Source organism: Colletotrichum destructivum, chromosome 6 (assembly GCF_034447905.1).
Source record: "Colletotrichum destructivum chromosome 6, complete sequence".
NCBI classification, from domain to species: Eukaryota; Fungi; Ascomycota; class Sordariomycetes; order Glomerellales; family Glomerellaceae; genus Colletotrichum; species Colletotrichum destructivum.
Genome location: NC_085901.1, coordinates 1044805 through 1068157, shown reverse-complemented (window position 1 = coordinate 1068157; position 23353 = coordinate 1044805). Strand labels below are relative to the sequence as shown.

Here is a 23353-nt window from a genome sequence, read left to right as displayed (position 1 = left end):
TGACGACGGTTGACCAAAGCCGGGTTGATGGGGGCTGCATGCTGGGTGGCCACCGTTTGGTGGCATCACCATGTCGCAGGCACGGTGACGTACACGAGGTGAAACCAAGTCCCTATTCTTCTCTTCCCCTCGCTGTCTCTCCTACTCTCTCTCCCCCTCTCTCCCCTCAGCACTTCGGATGCCTGGCGCGGAACGGCTTACAAGTGGTATTGCAGCCATACACTAGAGTGAAGGAAGGTTTGGTGGAGGCATAGCTACCCCCTCTGGTGTCGTAGTCAGTGTCGCAGGCGGCTTATACCTTGATTCCCGGTTACCATCTTTCCCTCCCAAGTGCCTAATGTCGTCGTCTATTGCACATGCGGATTGGTGATCGTCCAAACAGGCCTCCTCGCACACTATGTAAACGGGCGAGTTCCCATCCAGCTGCTTGCTGGTCTGGCTATTTCGGTGTTTCTGCTTCTGGCCCCCTTCTGCATCAACAACCTTTATTGCACTGCTTACCTACTCCCGCCGAACGCCCTTCCCGACTGCTGTCCTCCGCGCTTGATGTCGTATCTCATTTAACCTTGATTCCCCCAGGCCCCCCAAGCCCCTCTAGACCGAGTCCCTGGGATCTCCCCGGATTTGAACGGTGTTTCCAGAATCCCTTCCCTCCCCCTTCCCCTCCTCCTCCCACTTCCCCCTCCCTGCGTACGATGGCAGCGGCAGTCGACGTGCGAACAACATCGAGTGTCCCTCACACGGGGGCAGACCGCCCGAGCAGTACCAGGTCAGTCTTTTGTCTAATATTCTTCGTATTCACTCATTTCTCTGTTGTTTCCCGTCCGTCCTTGGACTTCTAGTGCCACATGCTGCAGCATGCCGCCTGATCCCTCCCCCAGCGGAGTGGAGAGGCAGCAGCAGCAGCAGCCCACCTACCTAAGGTACCTACCATGTAGGTAGAGCCCAGAAGCCCCAATGGGTATCCGGAGACACCGTCCGTGGGTTAGGCGAGGTGGCCCCAGCTCCCCTTCGACCCCACAAGTGTGGCTTGTTTGGACATCGTCACCTTGCATTATTCGTCTCTTCTGAGGCCGTTCCGCCGCCAGTCGAGCTGTGCTGCGCCACGCGCTTCGTCACTCGGCATTCAAGCCTCATCAGTCCCGCGGCGGCTGCGCGCACCACCCAATTCCAGCCCAGCGCAGCCCAGGTCCGTTCCCTCCCCCCCATCGCTCCACCTGGCGACCTGTGACCAGGAAGAATCCTTAGCTGCTGCGCTGCACTGCAGAAAACCAGAAGGACCCTCCTCCCCGCCCAGAAAAATCCCTGAGAGGAAGAAAACAGAAAAAGAAGAACAAAAAAAGGCCGAACTTGGTTCGCGAACCTAGCAGGGCCCTTTATTTTTGCTTTGGCCTTTTTTTCCCTCTCTTCTGCTCCCTGTTTCCCCTTCGCCGTTATCATCTATCCTTACATCCCAATCCCTTCTCCCCCCCCCAAAAAAAAACTGTTTACATCCTCGGAACTCTTTGCTCACTTTCGCCGCCGATTATCCCTTTCCCTCTCTCTCCCCCCTTCTCTGTCTCCCTCCTCTCTTCCCCCCTCCCCGCTTCCAACATATCCTACTTATTCCCCATTCTCGCTTCGCCAACATTTGGAAGCGAGATCGTCGCCTGTATTCAAACCTGAGCCATTCACTACCTTGCAACCGACGCCCTCTGACGCAGCTCTGTGCGAAAACAGCCGCTTCCTCGCCTTCCGCTCCTCTCGTCACCAGCAGCTCCCCCGCGATCCCGGGTCTCCCAACTCCACCTCGACGAGCTCCTCCATCTCCTCCGTCGCATCAGCGCCGACATCATCGCCAACAGCGACATCAGCAACCCAACTCCCCTCCCCCTCGTCCTCGCCCCCGAGCACGAGCACCGCCAAGTCCGGCCACTGGTCCGAGTCGCGCCTGAGCATGCCGTTCAGGAAGATGGCCCGCCACTTTGGCGACACTGTAAGACCTTTCTCTTTCTGCCTCCATCGCTTCTCTCCCCTACCGTCCGCTTTGTTCCTGTCGTTCGCATCGAAGGGAGAGAGAGAGAGGGCTGTCGATGTCTCGTGCCCCTTCCCTCTTCTTCCTCTCACGTCGGACGACAGGCGGACGAACATCCAGCCACACGCTCCTTGTCTCGTCCGTCCTGCTCGACTACCGCCGTGTAGGCGCAGTTGTAGCGGGGTACCAAGTTTGGGGAGTAGCCTTGTTTCAGCGCCCTGCCAGTGAACTGACCCGCGGATTGCGTCCTAGCTCTCCCCGCAGCAACCCTACCTGTCGTGTAAGTCGCTCTCCCTTCCCCAACACGTACTGCATTGCGTCGTATGACCCCCATCCCCGTAGCCACCACGTCCGACTGACACCATGCTCGACTTCCAGATCACGATATCCTCCGTACGTACTCTCGATTATGTTGCCCTGATCCGCCTTCTCCGCCCTTGTGCTCTGCGACCGCACCTCCGACACACTCCGCGAGTCGCGCCCTGCTTACTCATGTAAAACCATAGTCACCTACGAGGATATCAAGGCGCTCAAAAATGACTGGCTAACAGACAACGTGCGACCTTCGTCCCCTTTGCGCATGTGCTTCTGACTAACTCGTCTTAGAACATTGCCTTTTGGGAAGAGTCCGTTCAACCACTGTTCCTCCAACCAATCCCCCCTCGATCGTCTAACAAGACTACTACAGATGGCTGGAGCGTGAAATCCTTCCCAAGTACCCGCAAGCCCGTATCTGCCTTCTGCGGCCATCGATGACCTTCCTCCTCATGAAAGAACCCGACATGCGCCAGATCCGCTCGGCCCTCCCCGACTTCTCCAAAACGACGCACATCTTCCTGCCCATTAACGATGCCCGCAATGTGGCCCAGGCTGAGGGCGGCTCTCACTGGTCCCTGTTGCTCGTCAGCGCCATCGACGGCGTCGCTTTTCACTACGACTCACTCGGTGGCGCAAACTATTCGGAGGGCCGCCTGGCGACCCAAAAGATGTCCGAGATCCTCGGTCGCCCGCTCCGGTACCTTAACTTGGAAGACTCCCCGCAGCAGGAGAACGGTAGCGACTGTGGCGTCTTTGTTTGCATCCTCATGCGCCATCTCCTCATCAAGCGCCTGCTTAGCGCAAACGCCCGCGAAAAGGTCAGCATGAGCATGGCCAACAAGCTTATCGACAGCCACGGCGGACGGAAAGAGATGCTCAAGATAATCGAGAGCTTACGGAAGGAGGGCGAGAGGAGGAGATCGTAAGCGCATTCCTTCATCCCTTCCTGACCAAGAAACCTACTCCCCCCGGCCTGTGGACGACGTCATGTCGTCTTGGTGTTGTATCCTGGTTCTTTCCAAGCGCTCTTTGCTATTACCTTGAAAGGGTTCCCTGACATCCCTTCTTTTTGAAAAAAGGAGAAGCGCATCGCCGTACTCGTCAAAGACGCCCCCGCGGATCGAGTAATCGACAACAGGTCTTCCCGCACGCCCCCGCCCGGTTGCGCGACGAAACAAGTCGACGTCCTGGTTCCGAATACCCTGTATGACGGCTTTGGCCTTGTGCCGTACGTACTCGGGGGCTTCTTTTTTACAATTTTCGAAATACGATATCCACGAAGGCATGCAGTGTATTTATTCCATGATACGAGACGGGCATTTGGATGAGGCCCAAAGGCATTGCGGTGAGACGGTGAGCCTAGAGAAAGAGACACGTCGGGCGATGCACCCACCAGCTCTAGCTATCCGTTCGCGAGCCACGCCGTCCGATCACCGAACCGAGTACCCACCACTAACTAGCACACGATTTTCTACCGCTTATTATCTCGGGGAAGTGTTCCTAGGGCATCTCAAGGAGTCGCACGGTTGCTTGTCCGCTTTGAGGCGGGGATAGGTGGCAAGAGGCATGATTTAAGACTTGGTGACGCATCCCGTAGAAGGGTTCCAGGAAGAGATGAGTGACGAGGAAGACTTGGGAAACATGATGACATACCGAGGGCAGGCGAGGCGTTTTGGCGTGCTCAGGACGGGGTTTTCTCTGTCAGACGAGGAGTAACAACTTTCGGGTCATCGATTGAACTTCGTCTTTGTCCTCCCGTCTCAGACAGCTCTACCTACGAATTCGTAGCCGCTTCGATGACCAGTCACATTGTCCAGCGTTCTCGAGGGGCTCTGCAGACTCAAAAGAGAACCAATCTCGAACCAATCTCAGTAAAAGCACTCGCATCGCCGTCGCCGCGGAGACAACTTCTGATACGCATTGACGGACCAAGATGGACTTCTACAAATTGCATGCGGTGAGGTACCTTTCATGAAGCACAGTGGTTAAGCAAACCCGCCAAAAAGCAGGTGCCATTTCGGCAACGACCTCCTATTTGCATGTGGGAAAACCCACGCCGTACTAGATGATTCTTAACTCGGAGCTCACTGGGCTGACGAGGCAGGCTGTGACGGGCCCCGAAAGCCGGTAAGCATGAACATCGTGGCCGTCTTTGCCCTCAAGCCATACGCTGGATTGCTCGCTCGGGTGAAGCAGAGATGACGACCAACGGATGCTTTTCTACGCAATTCTTCTCTAGTGGTGACGATTTCTCATAAGGTGTCTTTCCGAGGCGACATGGTCGGCCGAGAACGCGCCTTCTGGGTCTTCTGAAACCGAGCTCGTCTGGTAACGCCGGGGTCAAATGAGCGCGATGTTATGACTTCCGTACTCTTATGTATGAAAAGTAGTTGACTGGCGATCCTCAGGGCGAGAAAACTGGCTTGGTAAGAGAATTCGAAAGAACCGGGAGCCCTGAGACAGCCGGGGATAGAGTAGGGTTGAGTCTCAAGCTGCACGAAGAAGGGCTTAGAACCGGAGAGGAGAGTCATGATGTCGGAGTGTAAGGTGGGAGACGACGGCTTACACATCCCTCGACGAGCAACACCGAATCCCGGTCACGAACCCGGCCTAGGCCCTCCGCAAACCCCACCCAATCCCGTATTTCCCACCCTTTGTTATGTCAGCCAACTCCGCCGCCAGTCCGCCAGTCCGGTACATGGTACTCCCAAAGCGTCGTCATCATCCAAACCCGGCAACACAAAACGTCCAGTTTCGCATTGGGGGTGTTTTTTTCTTTTGGCTCCTCAACCATAGAGTTTCTGGTTCTTCCCTCTCGAGCACGCATCCCTGGCAGCATCCTAGCTTTTGCGACGCATTGGCAGCAAGCCGCCCGGTGATCCTCACCAGCTCAGCTCACAGCTCAGCTTAGCTCGTACAGCTAGCTACTCACGAGTCACGACTGCCGCCTCTCATCCGTCCGATAAGCTACCAAAATGACGACTGCGATCCCCCAGGAACCGGTGTGTCTGCTCCAGCGCATCTGCAAAGTTGCCTCGACGCCGGCGACGACACCAACCTCTGCCCGCTCGAAACCGTCGTACCCACCCGTCTCCAGCATCCCGCGGACTTCCCCTTCGCGCCTGGCTGCGGCCTCGCCGGACGCACCCTCGTCGCCCGGCGATAACGACGACGACGCCACCACGCAATCCACGGTCCTCTACCTCGCCTACGGCTCCAACCTCAGCGCGGAGACCTTCCTCGGCACCCGCGGTATCCGCCCGCTCTCCCGGGTCAACGTCTCCGCCCCGTCCCTCACACTCGTCTTCGACCTCCCCGGCCTGCCCTACCGCGAGCCGTGCTTCGCCAACTCGGCGCCGCGGAAAGTGCCCAAGCTCCCCGACCCCTCCGACCCGCCCAAGCTCCCGCCCGTCCCGCCGCTGCCGCCCCCGACGTCCTCCGCGTCCCAGTCCGGCTCGTCCGCAGACCTCGGCTGGGACAAGGGCCTCTTCGGCGTCGTGTACGAGGTCACGCCCGAGGACTACGCCACCATCGTCGCGACCGAGGGCGGCGGCTCCTCGTACGCCGACATCCTGACCCCTTGCATCCCGCTCCCGCCCCGCGTCTCCGTCCCCGAGAAGCCGCCCATCGACATCCCGCGCCCCTTCCTCGCCCACACCCTCTACTACCCCGATATCCCCGACGCCCCGGATGACGACGACGACGACAAGGACGACCCCAAGAAGCCCCAGGATCCCCGCAAGAAATGGTACTGGCGCTTCCTTCGACCCAACCGCCGCCCGGACCCGGCCTACGCGCAGCCCTCGGCGCGCTACCTCAAGCTCATCACCGACGGCGCCGCCGAGCACGAGCTGCCGGACGACTACCAGCGCTGGCTCGGCGGCCTGCGCGCCTACGCGCCGACGACGTGGCGGCAGCGGGCCGGCCGCTGGCTCCTGACGGCGCTGTTCCTGCCCGTCCTGCTGCTCTTCTTCCTGCTCAGCAAGCGGGCCGCGAACAAGGAGGGTAAGGCGCCGCTGTGGCTCGGCGTGACGCTGGGCGTCATCTTCCACCTGCTCTGGACGGTGTACGACGTCGTGTTGAAGCCCGTGTTCGGGGATGGCGAGAGGACGCAGGATGAGGAGAAGGAGAAGGAGAAGGACGGGGGCGGGGGGACGTTCCGGAAGAGGTCGTGGAGGGGTCGGTTTGCGTGTACTGACGAGGAGAAGGTGGGACTTTTGGAGCACATGGACTGAAGAAATCGAGGGGATTATCATCGCGTGCACACACACACACACACACACGCACGCACACACACTACAATCTTTCGGTACAATAGCGTTTCTTTTTCTCAAATGCTACGGACCCACAAAATCGACCAGAACAACGTCGTCATTGCTTAACCTGTCTATATCCTTTTCCCACATCCATGCCGCTGTGGTACAATCCAGGGATATCAATGTTCATCTCATGAAAGTGAGACGGAAAAAAAGACAAAAACCCATACTCCGGCGGCCGTTCACGCGCGGACGACGTCACGCATCCTTAGCACCGCCACCTGCAGTACTGTTCCATATTATCCGTATGCTTTTTATGCCACAATATCTCTCCCCATCTGCTCTCTCCACTCGCCTAGTTCTCGGAGCTTGACACCAAGGTAGGGATGTCATCGACGCTGTAGCGTCCCTCGAGGATGCCGTGCACGGCGGTGAAGAGCGGGTATTTCTTCTCCAGACCCCTCGCCTTGAGGAAGCTGTTGACCTCCTGCGCCGTGCTCGTGCCCTGCAGCATCTGACCGTTGAGCTCCCTCTTCTCGACATCCTGAACGCTCAGGCCCTCCTCGACGGCCATCTTTGCGCACTTAAAGTTGCGGCCGCCGCTGCACGATGTGATCAGATCGGCGACACCGGCCGACTCCTCGGTGAAAGTGCCGGTGTGGACCGTCTCGCCAAAGAACTCCTTTCCAAAGTTGACCATCTCCAGCAGGCCGACGCGCATGATGGCGGCCTTTGCATTGTCACCCCAACCGCGGCCGTCGACGAAGCCGGCAGCCAGAGCGACGATGTTCTTGAGGGCGCCGCCAAGGGAGACGCCGGCGACGTCGGAGACCATGCGCACGTGGAAGTAGGGACGGTGGAAAAGTTGCTTGAAGATCTGGTGGTCGAGAGGCGGGTACTCGGCGGGAACGGGGGTGAGCTTCGTCTTAGAGGCACGGCCGCGGGCGTCTCTGTGCTGCATATCGACAGGGGTCAGAGGCGTAATGCCGTTTCCGTTGCCATTGGTGGGGGTGCCGTTGGGGGAGTTGGAGCGCGGAGTCGGGGCGCGGGAGTTGTCCATGGGAGGCGGGTCGTAGGCGACGGTGGTCTCGGACCACTTCTCTGCGGCGATCTCAGAGGCGATGTTTGCGCCGGAGAGGGCGCCGCAGTAGATGCCGAGGCCATCACCAATCCACTCAGAGAAGAGGGAGACGCCGTCGTCCGAGACGTTGACGCCCTTGATGCACGAGATGCCGCGGGCGAAGGGCAGGATGTGGCCTCTCAGCTGCTTGCAGACGTTGCCGATAAACTGGTGGGGCAGGTTGAAGATGAGGATAGTAGAGTCCTTGACGGCGTCCTGGAGGGAGGGATTCGCGACGATGTTGCGGGGAAGACTTATGCCGGGCAGGTATTTGGTGTTTTCGTGGTGCTTGTTAATAACGGCGGTGAGCTTCTGAGGGTGGTCGCCTACGGAGGCGTCGTAATAGGGGGATGTCTCGTCAAGGACGACGTCTTCTTCGAACACCCACATGTGGACATCTTGTTCGAAGAGGTCGGGGAAGGCGGCCGTGTTCTCGGCGACGATCTTGGCGATGGTTGAACCCCTAGTCTGGGTGTCAGTAAAAGTCGTCCTTGCCAGCAAGCAGTAGAATAGAGGGGGGCGGGAGCTTACCAGTTACCGGAGCCGACGACCGTCACCTTGTGTTTCTTCTCGGCGCCGAGGAAAGCCATGGTGGATGCAGAGTTGAAACGTCGTATGGGAAAGCTGCTTCGGGCGATGGAAACAACAGGACGCAGTCTGAAGAGCATGGGGCACAGTGGAAAGGATATGGAAAGGGTCGTGTCAACGGGAAAAGGGAAAGGGGGGTGAAGTTTATGTATGTATTATGTACGAGCTACGGAAGGGAACGGGACGTGGATACGGGGAAATGGGAGGGTCCAGACAGGTTCTTTCGGCATCGGCTCCTCTCTCGGTGACAGACAGAGGTGTGTGTGTGCGTCGTGTAGTACATGTGGTGTCTTGTTTTTCTTGGGGTCTCGCGACATGAGCAGCAGCAGTAACAGAGACGGCAGAAAAAAGGAGAGACAACGTAACGGCGGGGTGGTGTGGTCCTTGTTTTTGCCCCTCCACATGGCCCATGTCTCTGTCCTCTATCTTACCTGTAAGTGTACTCTGCACAGAGCAGCGTGCTATTTTACCTGTACTTCGAGGTACTTTACAGTAGTAGGTATCTGTCCGTAAATAAGTTTCTATGGAATACCCACCAAAAAGCAGCCTCTCCTCCCCGGCCCAGGAAGAGGAAAGCTCCTGCCAATCGCTATTCAAATCGGCAATCAGCTCGACCATAATACCGGGGTGCTCCTGCCCGACGGCAGTGTTGAGAGCAGCATGACGCACGTCCAAGCCGGCAGGGTCGCGGCGACAAATCGTCACCGCTTTCCTGAAGAGGTATAGTCGCTCAACGAAAACTCCAGGGGGTTGAGGCCGAGTCGGGCCCTTTCCCTTGTAATTTTTTTTATTTTCTATTGATGTTCTCCTATCTACCTTACAAGTAGGGGCAGGCACGAGCATGGACCGGGTGTGGGGTGGGCACTGCCGCACTACACTGATAGGGAAGGGAAGGGAAAGGAAGTGAGGATTGACGGGCCCAAGGTTCCCAAGGTTCCTCATCCCCGGGATGCCTCGGCCGGGCTCTCCGCTTCGCCTCCGCCGGCTACTGGCCGAGGCAAAGGTCACACTTGCACGTTCTTCTGCCTCTGCACCCGGAGTCTCATGTCATCCGCTACCTTATCCTGCGCTCTCTTCTCACTCCTTTCCCCATGGCCGATGGCAACTCGGCTCGGCTCGTCACAAGACAAAATATACAACAACAAAAGTTGGCAAACTTCGGACGTGCCCACCGCCCTGTCAACCAATACCAATCCCACCTACGTCTCCTACCTAAGGTACAAATAGATACTCTGCGCGTATCTGTACCGCACACATAGCAAGATCCCATGCTGGAAAGTGGTTCCTTAGTGGGAACAACGTACCCAAGAAACAACCCAAGACCCGGTGCACTGCAATGCTGCCAATCAATGCTGCCGTCTATTTCACCCCTGGCGGCAGACGGAGAATCACATGCCAAATGCCCTTCCATTTGTTTCTTTCCCCATCGAGCCCGCTGCCCGATGCCCTGGACCCACGATACCGATCGTCGCATGGGTGAACCAACCGGAAGCCTGCGTCTTTCTCTGCTTTTCGGAGGCACGACATCTCACGCCAACGCCGAACGGGAATCAAACAAGATGCGGCAGCAACGTCCTTCCGTCGTTCCGCTCACCATACATCTTTTGTGCCCCGCCGCTGCTGGGCAGAGTCAAATGCAATGTGACATTCTGCCGAGGAGCATCTGATAATGGTTGTGCCTGTGATGGCGTGACACTGACGCTTCACGCCTGGCGGAGTGGACGGCTTCTGAACGATACCCGCGCAGCCATTTCTCTCTTCTTGATTGACCCGACTCATTGCTCTGACTCAGCTCGATACTCGTCCCGGATGAGGGAACGTAGACACCATCGGCTGTTGCCAGTGGAACGGATAAGATTCTCATTCTTGACCCGGCCGCTCACGTCCAGTTTTGGCCATCGGAGTAGTGTCCTCTTCTCACATCAGGCAAGTTTTCGGTGAGAACCGCAGTCTACGAGATGCACAAGTAGCGAAGGCAATAGCATCATTGCTGCAGGTGGCGTACAGTCGCGTCGATGATCTGCCGCTGCTGCAAGGTACCCAGAGTCGTGATACATCAAAACGAGTGGACTGTCTAGCCATGCCACCTACCATCCGCTCGGTACTTCCAGGGGTCCCGGTCTACAAGAAGGCAACGTGGCGCCCATCTTTCCCAGGGACCAAAGTGCGCCCCGCCATCAAGAGGCAGATCCTTTACATGCGATCCAACGGTATCGCCGGCACAGTCGTCTCGGGGCGATGGTGTTGGTAGTTGAGCACAGCACCTCGCGGCACTTTACCCCATATCGTGAGAAAGCCAGCCAGACACTGTTCCTCCACGAAGAGACTACGCTTGATACCACCGATCAGTGTCCTCGGCCAGACTCTGAGAGACTAAAAGACCACAGCGGAGAACTAGGGAATGGGTGCCGCCGGGGGAAATACATAGTGGACAGGGCGGGACGGGCCGTTCGTGGGGAGCAGCAGAGCGCTCGGCATGAGCTGCACCGAGGCCGAGGCATCGCCTGTCACTTGAGTTCTCTATGTGTGCTGGGCTTGCAGGCGAGTCGGAAAGGTTTGCTTTCCGACTCCGACTCCTTGGTACTTCCGTGGAGTCGGTCGAGGCCAGATCTAGCCAAGCCATCGTCTGTTTCATATGATGTCTTTGTCTAGACTCGACATACACCGGCAACAGCTCGCAAGCACTGGCAGTGTCTCCCACGGTAAGATGATTGGTCTTGTTGCAGGTATGGCCTTGCCGTCTTGAACAAGTCAAGTGCCCGAAAAGAGTCGAGTTCATCATTCCGGTGTGGCGTGCCATCGAGGAGTGTAGGCCACAGGCGTTGCTGCTCTCTACCTAGGTACGCATCGAACCCACGGTCCTGACCGACAGGAGCACAACACTTCCAATCACAGTGAATACGCGGTGAACCCTTGATTGATACTCAATTTCAAACCAACCATCGTGCTCCTACATATGGCGGAGAACGCTGTCCAGATGAGGAGTACCGATCGACGTGTGCCTCGAAGTATCTAGAGCCCTCGTGCCTGTGAAATAGATGGGGGCGTTATGTGATGGAACTATCAAACCGTACGTCTTAATAAGTCACAGATGAGAGCGCAAACTCTGGATAAGCCATTCTTTGGACTCGACTCCGGCGGGGAGAAACCTGGTGCTTGCAAGCCGAGAAGCCTACTGTCTAAGAGCGCGTCGCCTGCCCGTCTCGGCGACAATATGTGGAAGCGTCAGAACGTTTTCTTTTAGTTATCCCAAATGAAAAGGAGAGGGAAAAGGCTGAACTTGATCGGCCGGGTTGTGGGAGATGACGGTGTAAGTACATGTCGAGAGGCTGGACCATTGGGCGAGAGCCTCACTTTTGATCCCGTGAGGCAGCGAAGGTGCCAAGAAAGCCGGAAGATGAAAAGACGACACAACGTTTTTCTTCTTCCTTTTCCTCATTTTCCATGGAAAAGGAAAACAATATTTTGGGGATGGAAATTTCTCCGTTGACGGGAATCTTGACGTTTGACGACGCAGTGGATCTTCCCAACTCCCGAACCGAACACGTCCCAGTTCGACCTATCCAGCGGCCATCGTCTCTCCAAAAGGGAAACCGGGATGCATGGGCGGGCCCGTCATTTTGTCAGGTCGCCGGTAGACATTTTGGGCCTCTCCTTGCGGTAGAGGCAGAACTGAATAGGGTCCGGAACATTCAACATCGGCGAGCGGATCGACCGAGACTAATCTAGCCATGTGAGCTGGCGTGTCTCTCGACGAACCCGAGATGAGAGCAGTGGCCGGCGAGGGCCATCGCCTCGACTAAATTGATATCGTGTCATCGACGAACCCAAAAACATCGCAGGGAGCCTCAAGCGAAGGCAGCTAGTCGTCTTTGGGTGCAGGGGCCGGGAGATGAGACACTAGGAAGCTCTTGCATGAGGTAACGTCATGGCGGGAGAAGAGGGACATGGGAGCAAAGAGCGGTGTCGTCTCTGTCGCATCCAGCATTCACGGGCGAGAAGCAATGTCTAGTCGGATGACGGGGGGGGCAGGAATATTTACTTACATGTATATGCGCCTTACATCTACAGATGTTTCCGGTTGCTGCCGTTTTTGAGGAGCAGAGGAATGGAAATGCGGCCGCCCGTTGCGGCGGGTGATATTCAGGCACGGAAAGCCAATGAACGGGGCGGCGGGCAGCTCAGGAACAGATGGTAAGTCACACCTAGTTGTTTTGAATGAATGAGTTCATGGAGGCTGGAGCTGTCTTTCCGGAAATCTGCAGGGGGGAGAAGGCGGAAAACGGAGAGGGAGGGGCATGAAACCACGTCTGTGCAAGGCTCAAGCCGCTAGAGCTGATGCGGGAGGAAGCGTGGTGACGTCACTCGATATGCCAGGATGGGAGCTCTTTTGTGATCCCAAGCCATTCTCCATTGCAAATTTGCATGTACACGGTATTCTTCGTACCGCTCCGGGACACACGAAAAAAGTCCTCGTCTCTGTAAAGGCTCTCTTAGTATCCGCCCTACGCCTACGCGTATTACAAAGATCAGGCCAGACTGGGGCGGGAGCACAGATACCGAGTCAAGGCCAGCGAAGGTCTCAGTCAGCGACAAGAAAGCGATAACAGATAAAACAGCGTGGCCTTCACCTCACGATGTCGGATGTCTGCTGGGAATTGGACAAGAGATTGGAAAGGGGAGGACAAGAAACAAGGAGGAGAGAAAGATTCATTTCCCAACACAGCTGGTCGGCTGGATAGCGGCAGTCAATGGATACGGGATGCGATGTTTCGACAGGCAAGAGAAGCAGGAATTTCAATGTCAACAATGGTCTGGATGCTCGAGGATCGCGATGAGCGGGCCCACAGTGTGAGATGCTAGTCCCTCTTTGGATTAGCTCATCAAGCTGACCCCGCCGAAGCTATCCGGTTCAGGCGCCGCCAGACATTCCCATGTTTTGCTGTGGGCGCCATTCCATTTGGCAGCTTGACATCTTTTTTTTTTACTTTTTCTTTTTGCCCATGCTACTTGTATCTTCTCCGCACGGGGCTGGTGGAGGGGTACTTGCCCCGCTGTGGTGACCACTAATACCTGAGTTTCTTTCGCTGGAGACTTCCCCCCCTCCCCCCCCTGTTGGCGACTTGTTGGTGCCGTCACACCCACTCGCACAGCGAGAGCTCTTGCAGAGCTAAGGTCAGCAAGGTTATTGCTGCTTTTTTGCTGTTGATGTTGCTGTTGTTCCTGCTGTTACTGCTCGGGCCAGCCAAGCTATCCCGCAAGCACCCAGAGGTTGGAGTGAATCTCCCTCCTGATGCCGTGCGTGGCCGACATGCTATCCCACGTCCCCTTAACACGCAGTACATGTGCGGCGCGCCAAGGAAACCTCGTACCTTGACCGAAGGAGCTCTCCTCCCGGCAGCCGCCTCAGCTCCCCCCCCCCTCTCTCTCTCTATTGTGTGTGTCTCCAAAATCCCGACTGGAGGTGAGTGCTCAGGTACGAACACCTAGCACGCGCACGGCAGCAGTGGTATCATGACACCCCACCGGGCCATGCTTTCATCACCTTGGCTGGCCGGCCGGGCTGAGACCGAGAGAGAGTGAGAGAGAGATTGACGGACGGAGGCGCTAGGAGAAGTAGAAGGAGAGAGGGAAAACGGTTGAGTTGGACGTGTCACTGTGTAGAGCAAGGTAAGGTAGGTAGGTAGGTAGGTAGGTAGGTAGAGCAGTCTCAGTCTTCCACGCGGTCCGGCGCATCGTCACCGTCCTCCATTGTGTTTCCCTCTCTTCTTCCTTTCTTCCTTCCCTCTCTCTCTCTCTCTCTCTCTTCCTCTTCCTCTTCGTTTCTCCCCCTTCTACTACCTGCCTCCGTCTCTTTCTCTCTCTCACCCGCATACACATACACACACGTACCTACCTTCGTACATCGTACATCCTCAGGCGCGTCACCCCGTCTACCGGACCTCACCACTTGGGCTCTTCTTTACCTCCTCTCTCTCTCCCTCTCTCTCCCTCAAGTTTATCTACAATTATCGCCAGTCGTTGAACCCTCAAGACCACGGCCTGTCCGCCAACAACCGCATCTCAGCACACCTCAGTCGCTCTTCATCAATTGCTGGTCCCAGCCGCCCCCCAGCTTTCCTCCCCAGCACCCGGCCCATTGTTTCGCCCGGAATCGTCTCCGCATCCAGCGCACCCACCTCCCCTCTCCTCGTCCTGCTCCTGTTGCTGTTACCCACGTCGCCGATCCGTCCGCGGGGCACCAAAGTTGCCTCCTACAACCCAGGCAAATGATACCGAAAACCATGATATCCAACGAAGTATACCTCCTCCCCCTCAACGACGACGGCTCGCCCCAGGTCGCCGGCGAATACGTCTACATCGCCCCAAAAACCAACGATCCCGTAACGATCCGCTTCGCCATCGAGGGCACCTCGTCCGTCTGTCGCCATGGCAGCCTGTGGGTCAACATTCCAGAGCAGGGCGCCGAGTTCCACAGACATGAATTTCGCGAGTTCAAGTAAGCTAGCTAACCTACCTGCCTACCTTACCTCTCCATCCATCTACCCCGCGACCCCAACTGCAATTGATCCATCCAATTCGTGGTCGCCCGCCCGCCGCCGCCGCCGCCGCCTCTCTCTCTCTCCCTGTGTGTGTGTTGTGTAATCCTTCGAGCTCAAGCTCATCCGTTTCCCCAGGTTGAAACCCGACTTCAATCGCACCATTGAAATCTCCGTTCCCATCTTCCAGGCCGGCGCCTACGCCTTCTACACCACCTATGCCGAGTTGCCAGACCTCGCCGAAGAGCTCGACGCCACCCCTCAGTCCACCACATCCGCAGTTACCAACAAGAAGACGCCCCTCTACTACATCGATGTCGCCCCGCGCCTCAGCCTCGACGGCCGCCCTCTGCCGCTGCCCGCTCTGTCCATCTTTTCTGTCATTAGCAAGTTCATGGGCAAGTACCCGACCGACTGGGAGAAGCACCTGCGCGGCATCAGCGACCGCGGCTACAACATGATCCATTTCACCCCGCTGCAGGTCCGCGGCGCCTCCAACTCCCCCTATAGCCTGTACGACCAGTTGGGCTGGGACCCAGACTGCTTCCCCGCCGGCGAGAAAGACGTCCGGGGCCTCGTCGAGAGCCTGGAGAAGCAGTACTCCATGCTGAGTTTGACCGACATCGTCCTCAACCACACAGCCCACAACAGCGCCTGGCTGCAGGACCACCCCGAGGCCGGATACAACCTGGTGACGGCCCCTTGGCTGGAGTCGGCCTGGCTGTTAGACACGAAGCTGCTGGAGCTCAGTGACAACCTCGAGAAGCTCGGTCTTCCCACCGAGGTGAAGAGCGACGAGGACCTGATCAAGCTCATGGACGCTATCAAGAAGCACGTCATTTCAGAAATTCGCCTGTGGGAATACTACGCCATTGATGTTGAGCGCGACGTCGATGCCGCCTTGGAAGCTTGGGTTGCTGGCCGTGCCACCTCGCCCGAGGACGCCGCCGGTGGCGCATCTGTTGCTGGCCTCAAGGACGCCTCCCAGAAGGACCATGCCCAATTCCTCATCGAACACGGTCTGCAGGGCGCCGACCGCATGGGTGAGCGATTCCGGAAGACGGTCGATCCCAAGGCCGCCTCTGGCCTCCTCTCGGTCATTTTCGGACGCTACGAGGGCGAGGAGGGCTCCACGCCAACCAAAGCAGCGGCCAGGTCCAAGCTCGTCTCCCTCTTTGACGAAATCAATTTGCCTTTCTACAAGGAGTACGATACCGAGATTGGCGAGATCCTGCAGCAGCTGTTCAACCGCATCAAATATTGCCGACTCGACGAGCATGGCCCGCGCATGGGTCCCATTAACAAGGAATTCCCTCTCATCGAGACCTATTTCACCCGCTTGCCCAAGAACGACACGACCGCCAAGAACAAGCCCGAGGAGAACGTCCTCGTGAACAACGGCTGGGTCTGGGGTGGCAATGCCCTCATTGATCATGCTGGTCCTGAGTCTCGTGTTTACCTCAGACGCGAAGTCATTGTTTGGGGAGACTGCGTTAAACTCCGCTACGGCAACGGTCCGTCCGACAGCCAGTTCCTATGGGACTATATGACCAAGTATGCTCGTATGCTGGCCAAGTACTTCGCCGGCTTCCGCATCGACAATTGCCACTCCACCCCGCTCCATGTGGCCGAGCACATTCTCGACGAGGCGCGCCGCGTCCGCCCGGATTTGTACGTCGTCGCCGAGCTTTTCACTGGCTCTGAGGAGATGGACTACGTCTTCGTCAAGAGGCTGGGCCTGAGCGCGTTGATCCGCGAAGCCATGCAGGCCTGGAGCACCGGCGAGCTGAGCCGCTTGGTCCACAAACACGGCGGTCGCCCCATTGGCAGCTTCGAGGTTGACGAAATCTCCAAGGCCGACTCCAAGTCGCCCATGAGCCCCATGAGCCCGTCTGTCGAAGGCGGCGATATGCTCAACGGAAGCAGCCCGTCTTCGCGCGAGATCATCCGGAGGATCAAGCCGGTGCCCGTCCAAGCGCTCTTTATGGACTGTACCCACGACAACGAGACCCCGGCTCAGAAGCGCGATGCGCGCGACACCCTCCCTAACGCCGCTCTCGTCAACATGTGCGCTAGTGCCACCGGCAGTGTCATGGGCTACGACGAGATCTACCCCAAACTAGTGGACCTCGTTAACGAGACCAGACTGTACACCTCCGAGTCCTCTTCCAAGCCGGTCAAGGTCGGCGGTGGCCGAAACGGCATAGGCGGCATCAAGAAGCTCCTGAACCAGATCCATACCCTGATGGGCAAGGATGGATACGACGAAACTCATATTCACCACGAGGATCAGTACATCACTGTCCACAGGGTCCACCCCGAGTCACGAAAGGGCTACTTCCTCATCGCACACACCGCCTTCCCTGGCTACGGTAACGGCAACGGTGCTTTCAACGCTGTTCATCTGGGCGGCACAAAAGCTCGCCATCTTGGCAGCTGGATGTTGGAGGTTGACGCCGGCGACGAGGCCAGGAAGGATGTCCTGGATGACAAGAAGCTCCTGCGCGGCTTGCCGAGCCGTGTCGTCGACGTCCCGGGTGTTCGTATGGAGGTCAAGGGTGACGATACCATCATTACCGTCCGCGACAAGTTCCCCCCCGGCAGCATCGCTCTTTTCGAGACGTGGATCCCGGCTGCCGAGCACTCGTCGGGACTGGACAACTATGTCACCTCAGGCGCGAGGTCCGCGGTGGAGAACCTGAACCTTGTCGACCTCAATTTCCTGCTTTACCGATGCGAGGCCGAGGAGCGCGACGGTAGCGGCGGCAAGGACGGCTGCTACGACATTCCTGGGCACGGCAAGCTCGTCTATGCTGGTCTTCAGGGGTGGTGGAGTCTTCTCAAGGACATCATCCGCGACAACAACCTCGCCCACCCTCTGTGCCAGAACCTCCGCGACGGTCAGTGGGCCCTCGACTACATTGTTGGCCGGCTGGAGCGCATTAGCAAAACTGCCGACTTTGACCGTCTTGAGAAGCCTGCTGTCTGGTTGAAGGAGCGCTTCGATGCCATCCGGAAGATTCCCAGCTTTTTGCTGCCGAGATACTTTGGCCTCGTGTTGCGAACACTGTACAACGCCTCGTGGGAGCGCGGTCTCGGACTCATGAACGATAATGTTCGCGAAGGGCAGTGGTTCCTCCAGAGCCTTGCAATGGTCAGCGTACAAGAGACCGGTCTGGTAAAGTCTGCGTCCCTGTGGCCGAAGAAGCTGGTGCCTTCGCTGGCGGCCGGCCTGCCTCACTTTGCTGTCGAGTGGGCGAGGTGTTGGGGACGAGACGTTTTCATTTCACTCCGGGGTCTCTACCTGGGCACCGGCCGCTTCGACGAGGCCAAGGAGCACATCCTTGCCTTCGCCAGCGTCTTGAAACATGGCATGATTCCCAACTTGCTTAGCAGCGGATCGCTCCCTCGTTACAACTCTCGCGACTCCATCTGGTTCTTCCTCCAGTGCATTCAGGACTACACCAAGTTTGCCCCCAACGGACTGGATCTCTTCAAGGAGAAGGTCAAGCGACGGTTCCTTCCCTACGACGACACCTGGTTCGATGTCGAGGACTCCCGTGCCTACTCGCAGGAGAGCACGATCGAGGACGTCGTCCAGGAGGCTCTCCAGAGACACGCCTCGGGCATGTCTTTCCGTGAGGCCAACGCTGGCCCGTCGATCGACTCCCAGATGAGCGACGAGGGTTTCAACATATCCATCAAGCCTGATTGGGAGACCGGTATCATCTTTGGCGGTAACCAGCACAACTGCGGTACGTGGATGGACAAGATGGGCGAGAGCGAACGCGCCGGTTCCAAGGGCGTTCCCGGCACACCCCGCGACGGCGCTGCCATCGAGATCACAGGTCTCCTGTACAGCACCCTCAAGTGGCTGGCTTCCCTCAACTCGGAGGGCAAGTACCAGTACTCCTCAGTGAAGAAGGCGGACGACTCCTCCATATCCCTCAAGGACTGGGCCGGCCTCATCCGCGCAAACTTTGAGCATTGCTACTACGTTCCTCTGACCCCCGAGGAGGACTCCAAGTACGATGTCAACCCCAAGGTCATCAACCGACGTGGCATCTACAAGGACCTGTACAAATCTGGCAAGGAGTACGAGGATTATCAGTTGCGCGCCAACTTCCCCATCGCCATGTGCGCGGCCCCCGAGCTCTTCGATCCCGAGCATGCTCTGCACGCCCTCTTGGTCGCCGACAAGACCATCCGCGGCCCTACGGGCATGGCAACTCTAGACCCTGCGGACCTCAACTACAGACCGTACTACCGCAACAGCGAGGACAGCGACGACTTCGCCACGAGCAAGGGACGCAACTACCACCAGGGTCCGGAGTGGTTGTGGCCGACGGGCTTCTTCCTCCGTGCCCTGCTGAAGTTCGATCTCGCGAGGAGGGGATCCGAGGCCGGACGTATCGAAGCCTTCCAGCAGGTCACGCGGAGATTGATGGGCTGCAAGCAGATGATCCGGGAGAGTGTATGGGCAGGGTTGGCCGAGCTCACGCAGAAGGATGGCGAGGACTGCCCCGACTCGGTAAGTTGATCCAAGATGCCGACAGGTGAACGAACAAAGTGCTAACACGCTCAGTGCCCCACGCAAGCATGGTCCGCTGGCTGCTTGATCGACTTGTACATGGATGCTGCCGAAGAGCAGAGTGACAAAGCCAAGATTGCCTTACCTGTAAGGACCAAGTAAACGATTCGTCGTCGTCAAAACTAATAGCTCCCACTGGGTAACGTGTTCAGGATGGTGAGACGGTTTGAGAGTTTCAAAAAGGGGGATGCAGAGAAGAAGGCATGGAACAGGCGAAAAGCCGAGTAAAGTCATTGATTCACCTTTTTGGACGAGGGATACGGCTGGGGGTTTCAGATGGTATATAGATATAAGGCATTAATAATAACCTATCACGGCTCCAAGCTTATCTATCTGCTTGCCGACTTTGATGTTCTGGTGTTGATCCAGCCGGGCGGGCCCCTTCATCGTTGCTCCTTTCACATGACGACGTCAAGCATTAGGCGCAGGATCTCAGCGCTCGAATGGCCATTGGTTTGATCGACCCGCTCGGATAGAGCATACCTGTTATATTCGTGACCGATTGTGCCTGGAGGAGTGGTTATCGAGGATACACAGAAATCACTTGTTTGATTTTGACAGATGCCTCCCAATTACAAGACCGACGCATTTCAACGATGATAGACGGCTTCTGTAAAAGGATTACCATTTTTTGGAACGCGTCCCGAAGCCCGACCACGAGTGCCTCTCGCTTTCCGGGCCGAGTCTAAAGAAACCTCCGGCCGGCAGACCCGGGAGGGGGGTTCCTGTTTCTGTCATGCGGGTTTGCGGTCGGATGTTTTGGTTCTCCCCGTCTCTCGTCACTCCTCTCCCGCAACCTTCGTCGGCCTTTACCCGCCGCGCTGCTTCGTTTTGTTTTGGTTGCGCGAGAGAGCAAGTGGTTTGACCGCCAATGCTCTCGTATCCAATAGTGGTTTCCCGTGTTTCCAGCCGTACTCCTATAAAATGACCATGGAAAATGATGAGGTAAATGGAGACAACAAGTCTTTGCGCAGAACAATGTGCGTGCGTTTGTATGGGTGTGGATGTCCAAACACCGAATGCCGTTTTAAAAAATAAAAAAAAAGATGAACGCCGTCTCGTTAAGCCGTTGGTGGGTTGGTGATGGAACAAGGGAGCAGTTGCACCGCTTCCTTTGATGGGATGGTCGTAGGGCCTACGTCCTCTCGTTCACGATCCACCTCTTTCTCTCGTTGGGGGGCTTCTCGTCGTAGACTGCGGAAGGAGGCCCGGGCATAAACTGGCCGGGCGAGTTGATGATGCCGGCCTGGTTGACGTTGACGCCAGAGCCGGCGATGATGCCGCTGGGTCCCTTGTGGGCGTGCTTGCCGAGCTCGTACATGCGATCCTTACGGCGGAGGTAGCGCCGGCGCCAGATGCAGGCGCCGATCCAGATGCCAGCGATGGCGACGACTAGGACGACGAGCATGACGACCCATTTCCAGTGGTTGGAGAGCCTGTAAAATAAAGAGACTGTCAGTAACTGACGGGAGAGCGTCGACGATGAGCTTTGGGAAGGCTTACCAGTCGCCACCGTTCCCGCTGTTGGAAGACCCGGACCCTCTCGATGACCCGCTCGTCGCGGAGGAACCCGGCGAGGAGGATGCCTGAGTGGCAGTGCCGCCTGCGACGGAGTTGCAGAATGAGGTGTACCATCCCTGAATGCTGCTGAAGCCGGCAGCATCACAGGCTGCGGCGTCACAAACGCCAGTGGCGGCCGTCTTGAAGGGTTGCAGGACGGCCTGACTGCAGAAGCAGGCGTCGTAGACGCTGCCGTCGGCGGCCGGGACGGCGGGGGGCACGCATGCACCGTTGGCATCGTAGAGCGGGCCGCAGTTCAGAGCGCAGGCCGGCAGGTCCGCAAAGGGCATAATAGTAGTCGAAAGACCAGCTGGACGACGTTCAGATCATGCAACATGGCTACCAGAGAGCTGTTGGGTGAGACTTACACATTGTGGCGGATTTGACGAGGCGTCAAACAGGATGCCCTAGTGAGTTGGATAGGTTTGATAATTGAAGACGGGTAAAAGAGCAAAGGGGAGAAGGGTAACGGGGGATGTAGGTGTGCTGATGTCGGTCGCCGTAAATCAACACAAGGCTTTGGAATGCGGAGACGGCGGAAGCGATCGAGGGAAGGTATTCGACCTGATTACGGGTGGCCCAAAACACACAAGCGTTGACACGGGGAGGGTTTTAAGATTGAACCACAATCCAGCGAGTCAAGCGCAGGGGATTGGAACAGAAGTTGCGAAGGAGAAGCGTTCAGGTCGAGTGGTGGATTGGTTGGATTGGATGTGTTGTGTTAACCAAGATGGCTTTTAAGAATCGATGTGCGTGGGTGAGTTTTGACTCTGGCGATGAGATCGGCGTGGTCTAGTTTTCGTCCCAAGTAGGTCGAGGTTGAGCAAGGTCCAGCTGCCGTCCCAGCTTCTGGCACACGGATTGCCTCCAAGCGTCGTACCGTTCGTTTGATGCCGAAAAAGCCAAGGGCGGATGCGTCTTCCAAGCAGTAAAACTCCCGTGCGTCTGCAGGTCGAGTCGTGAGGGGTTTGGTTTTCGGGTAACTTCGTCTGATGCTCGAGGGGGTTGTGATTTCTTATGTGGGCCGGTTTGCACGCTCGTCACCACTGTGCGTCCGATCGGTTCGGGATTCAGATGCTGAGGGGTTGAGAGAAAGCGAGAGATGTTCGTGTGCGTCAGGGGTATTCCCAAAGGCGAGGTCGTCGGGCGATGTTCCAAGCGAGTGACGGCAATCGATGAGGGCGGATTTGGCTTAGACTAGGCTGGGCTGTAGTCGGTCGTGGCAGGTCGACGATGTATCGGTCGCGGACTGGTTGAAGTATGTGGTGCAGGGTGCCGTGCCGTCGCAGTCGGTTTTTACTCCTTGTCCTTCTCGAAGGGTGACGAAGCGACTGTGCGGATGCAGAGTGGGCGAGAAGAACGAGGAGGAGAGAGGAGGGGAGGGCAGAGAAGAGATGGTGACGGTGGGTTCGGGGGCGCTTTTGTCGACTTGTTGGTGGTTTTGGAGGAAGGGAGGAAGAAGGCCGGGACGGTGGTGGTGGTGGTGATGAGAAGGCAATTCAGAGAGTGAGTGCATGGGCGATTCTGGGATTAATCGATTAATCGACAGGGCAAAAAAGCAAGAAAACGGGGGCCAGGGACAGGCGAAGCATTAATGGGATGGCATGACCCAGAGGAGGTACTTTGCGCCTCACTACGCTGCACATACTGAGACAAGTACTCTTCTCGGGTGTTGCTGGCCTGCCGATGCAGAAGCGCCAGGCAGGGCCAGCGCCAAGAGCCAGCACCAGCACCAGCACCAGCAGCAAACGGCTAAACAAGTCTTGCATCCTCCTCCTCCTTCACCTTGTCCTCGATCCTCCACAAGACAAGTCACAACACACACAACCCAGCGCCTGCCCAGCACAACACAACACAGCACGACCGACCAATACCTAGCACACAGTCACCATGGTCTACATCACAGGGACAAAAACAACAAGGACACCACTGACTAGCATCTCCTCCATCGATCGGTTAGCTCAAAGACACAGCAATCTAGGAGGAGGGAAGAGCCCAGCCGGATAGATGGGAGAAGGAGGGGGCCACTAGTGATCACCGGGTCCCCTGCTATGCGCATGGCAAGGGAAGCGCTGCGGGAGCGACGGGCTCTCGGAGTTCAAGTACGATGTACCATAGTAGTCGACAGCTTATTCGTACAGGCCAGTGGCTGGGCCCGGAGACGGATTGGAACCGGGTCTGGGGTTCCATCTTCCCCTCTCATGAGTAAGAGTCCCTGATCGAGAAGAACGGGACAGGGGTGGGATGACTGCATCTTCAGGTTTAGGTTGGGCGGGTCGTCTTGTTCCCACAGTCTGTCCCCGCTGCTAAAGGTGTGGAAACGCATTTTGGGATTGAGTGTCACTGACTGACTGACTGACTGGACTG

The 23353-nt window shown here is 57.2% G+C and overlaps 7 protein-coding genes across 7 annotated transcripts; 4 read left to right on the top strand and 3 right to left on the bottom strand.

The window, feature by feature from the left end:
- Positions 1-332: 332 nt before the first annotated feature.
- CDEST_09507 (Putative Ulp1 protease family catalytic domain, papain-like cysteine peptidase superfamily) lies at positions 333-3258 on the top strand (the record flags this gene model as incomplete). Its single annotated transcript, XM_062925666.1, has 7 exons — positions 333-769; positions 1720-1975; positions 2267-2294; positions 2393-2407; positions 2521-2570; positions 2621-2640; positions 2703-3258. Exons 1-7 carry the CDS (start codon positions 357-359, stop codon positions 3256-3258), a joined length of 1338 nt encoding a protein of 445 aa, XP_062781717.1. The 5' UTR covers positions 333-356.
- Positions 3259-3319: 61 nt separating this feature from the next.
- Positions 3320-3660, top strand: CDEST_09506 (uncharacterized protein; the record flags this gene model as incomplete). The annotated part of the gene is made up of 2 exons (XM_062925665.1): positions 3320-3343; positions 3412-3660. The coding sequence occupies 2 exons, from the start codon at positions 3320-3322 to the stop codon at positions 3658-3660; spliced, it is 273 nt and encodes a 90-aa protein (XP_062781716.1).
- A 923-nt stretch (positions 3661-4583) lies between these two features.
- Positions 4584-4916, bottom strand: CDEST_09505 (uncharacterized protein). The gene has a single exon (XM_062925664.1). The coding sequence runs from the start codon at positions 4900-4902 to the stop codon at positions 4585-4587; it is 318 nt and encodes a 105-aa protein (XP_062781715.1). The 5' UTR covers positions 4903-4916; the 3' UTR covers position 4584.
- A 182-nt stretch (positions 4917-5098) lies between these two features.
- Positions 5099-6940, top strand: CDEST_09504 (Putative gamma-glutamylcyclotransferase). The gene has a single exon (XM_062925663.1). The coding sequence runs from the start codon at positions 5308-5310 to the stop codon at positions 6565-6567; it is 1260 nt and encodes a 419-aa protein (XP_062781714.1). The 5' UTR covers positions 5099-5307; the 3' UTR covers positions 6568-6940.
- Position 6941: 1 nt separating this feature from the next.
- Positions 6942-8396, bottom strand: CDEST_09503 (Putative glycerol-3-phosphate dehydrogenase, NAD-dependent, NAD(P)-binding domain superfamily). The gene is made up of 2 exons (XM_062925662.1): positions 8240-8396; positions 6942-8171 (listed from the first exon to the last, which is right to left on the bottom strand). The coding sequence occupies exons 1-2, from the start codon at positions 8374-8376 to the stop codon at positions 6944-6946; spliced, it is 1365 nt and encodes a 454-aa protein (XP_062781713.1). The 5' UTR covers positions 8377-8396; the 3' UTR covers positions 6942-6943.
- Positions 8397-14123: 5727 nt separating this feature from the next.
- CDEST_09502 (Putative six-hairpin glycosidase superfamily, glycogen debranching enzyme) lies at positions 14124-19735 on the top strand. Its single transcript, XM_062925661.1, has 3 exons — positions 14124-14795; positions 14974-19366; positions 19421-19735. Exons 1-3 carry the CDS (start codon positions 14566-14568, stop codon positions 19526-19528), a joined length of 4731 nt encoding a protein of 1576 aa, XP_062781712.1. The 5' UTR covers positions 14124-14565; the 3' UTR covers positions 19529-19735.
- Positions 19574-22475, bottom strand: CDEST_09501 (uncharacterized protein). Its single transcript, XM_062925660.1, has 3 exons — positions 21355-22475; positions 20930-21296; positions 19574-20862 (listed from the first exon to the last, which is right to left on the bottom strand). The coding sequence occupies exons 1-3, from the start codon at positions 21356-21358 to the stop codon at positions 20562-20564; spliced, it is 672 nt and encodes a 223-aa protein (XP_062781711.1). The 5' UTR covers positions 21359-22475; the 3' UTR covers positions 19574-20561.
- Positions 22476-23353: the final 878 nt, after the last annotated feature.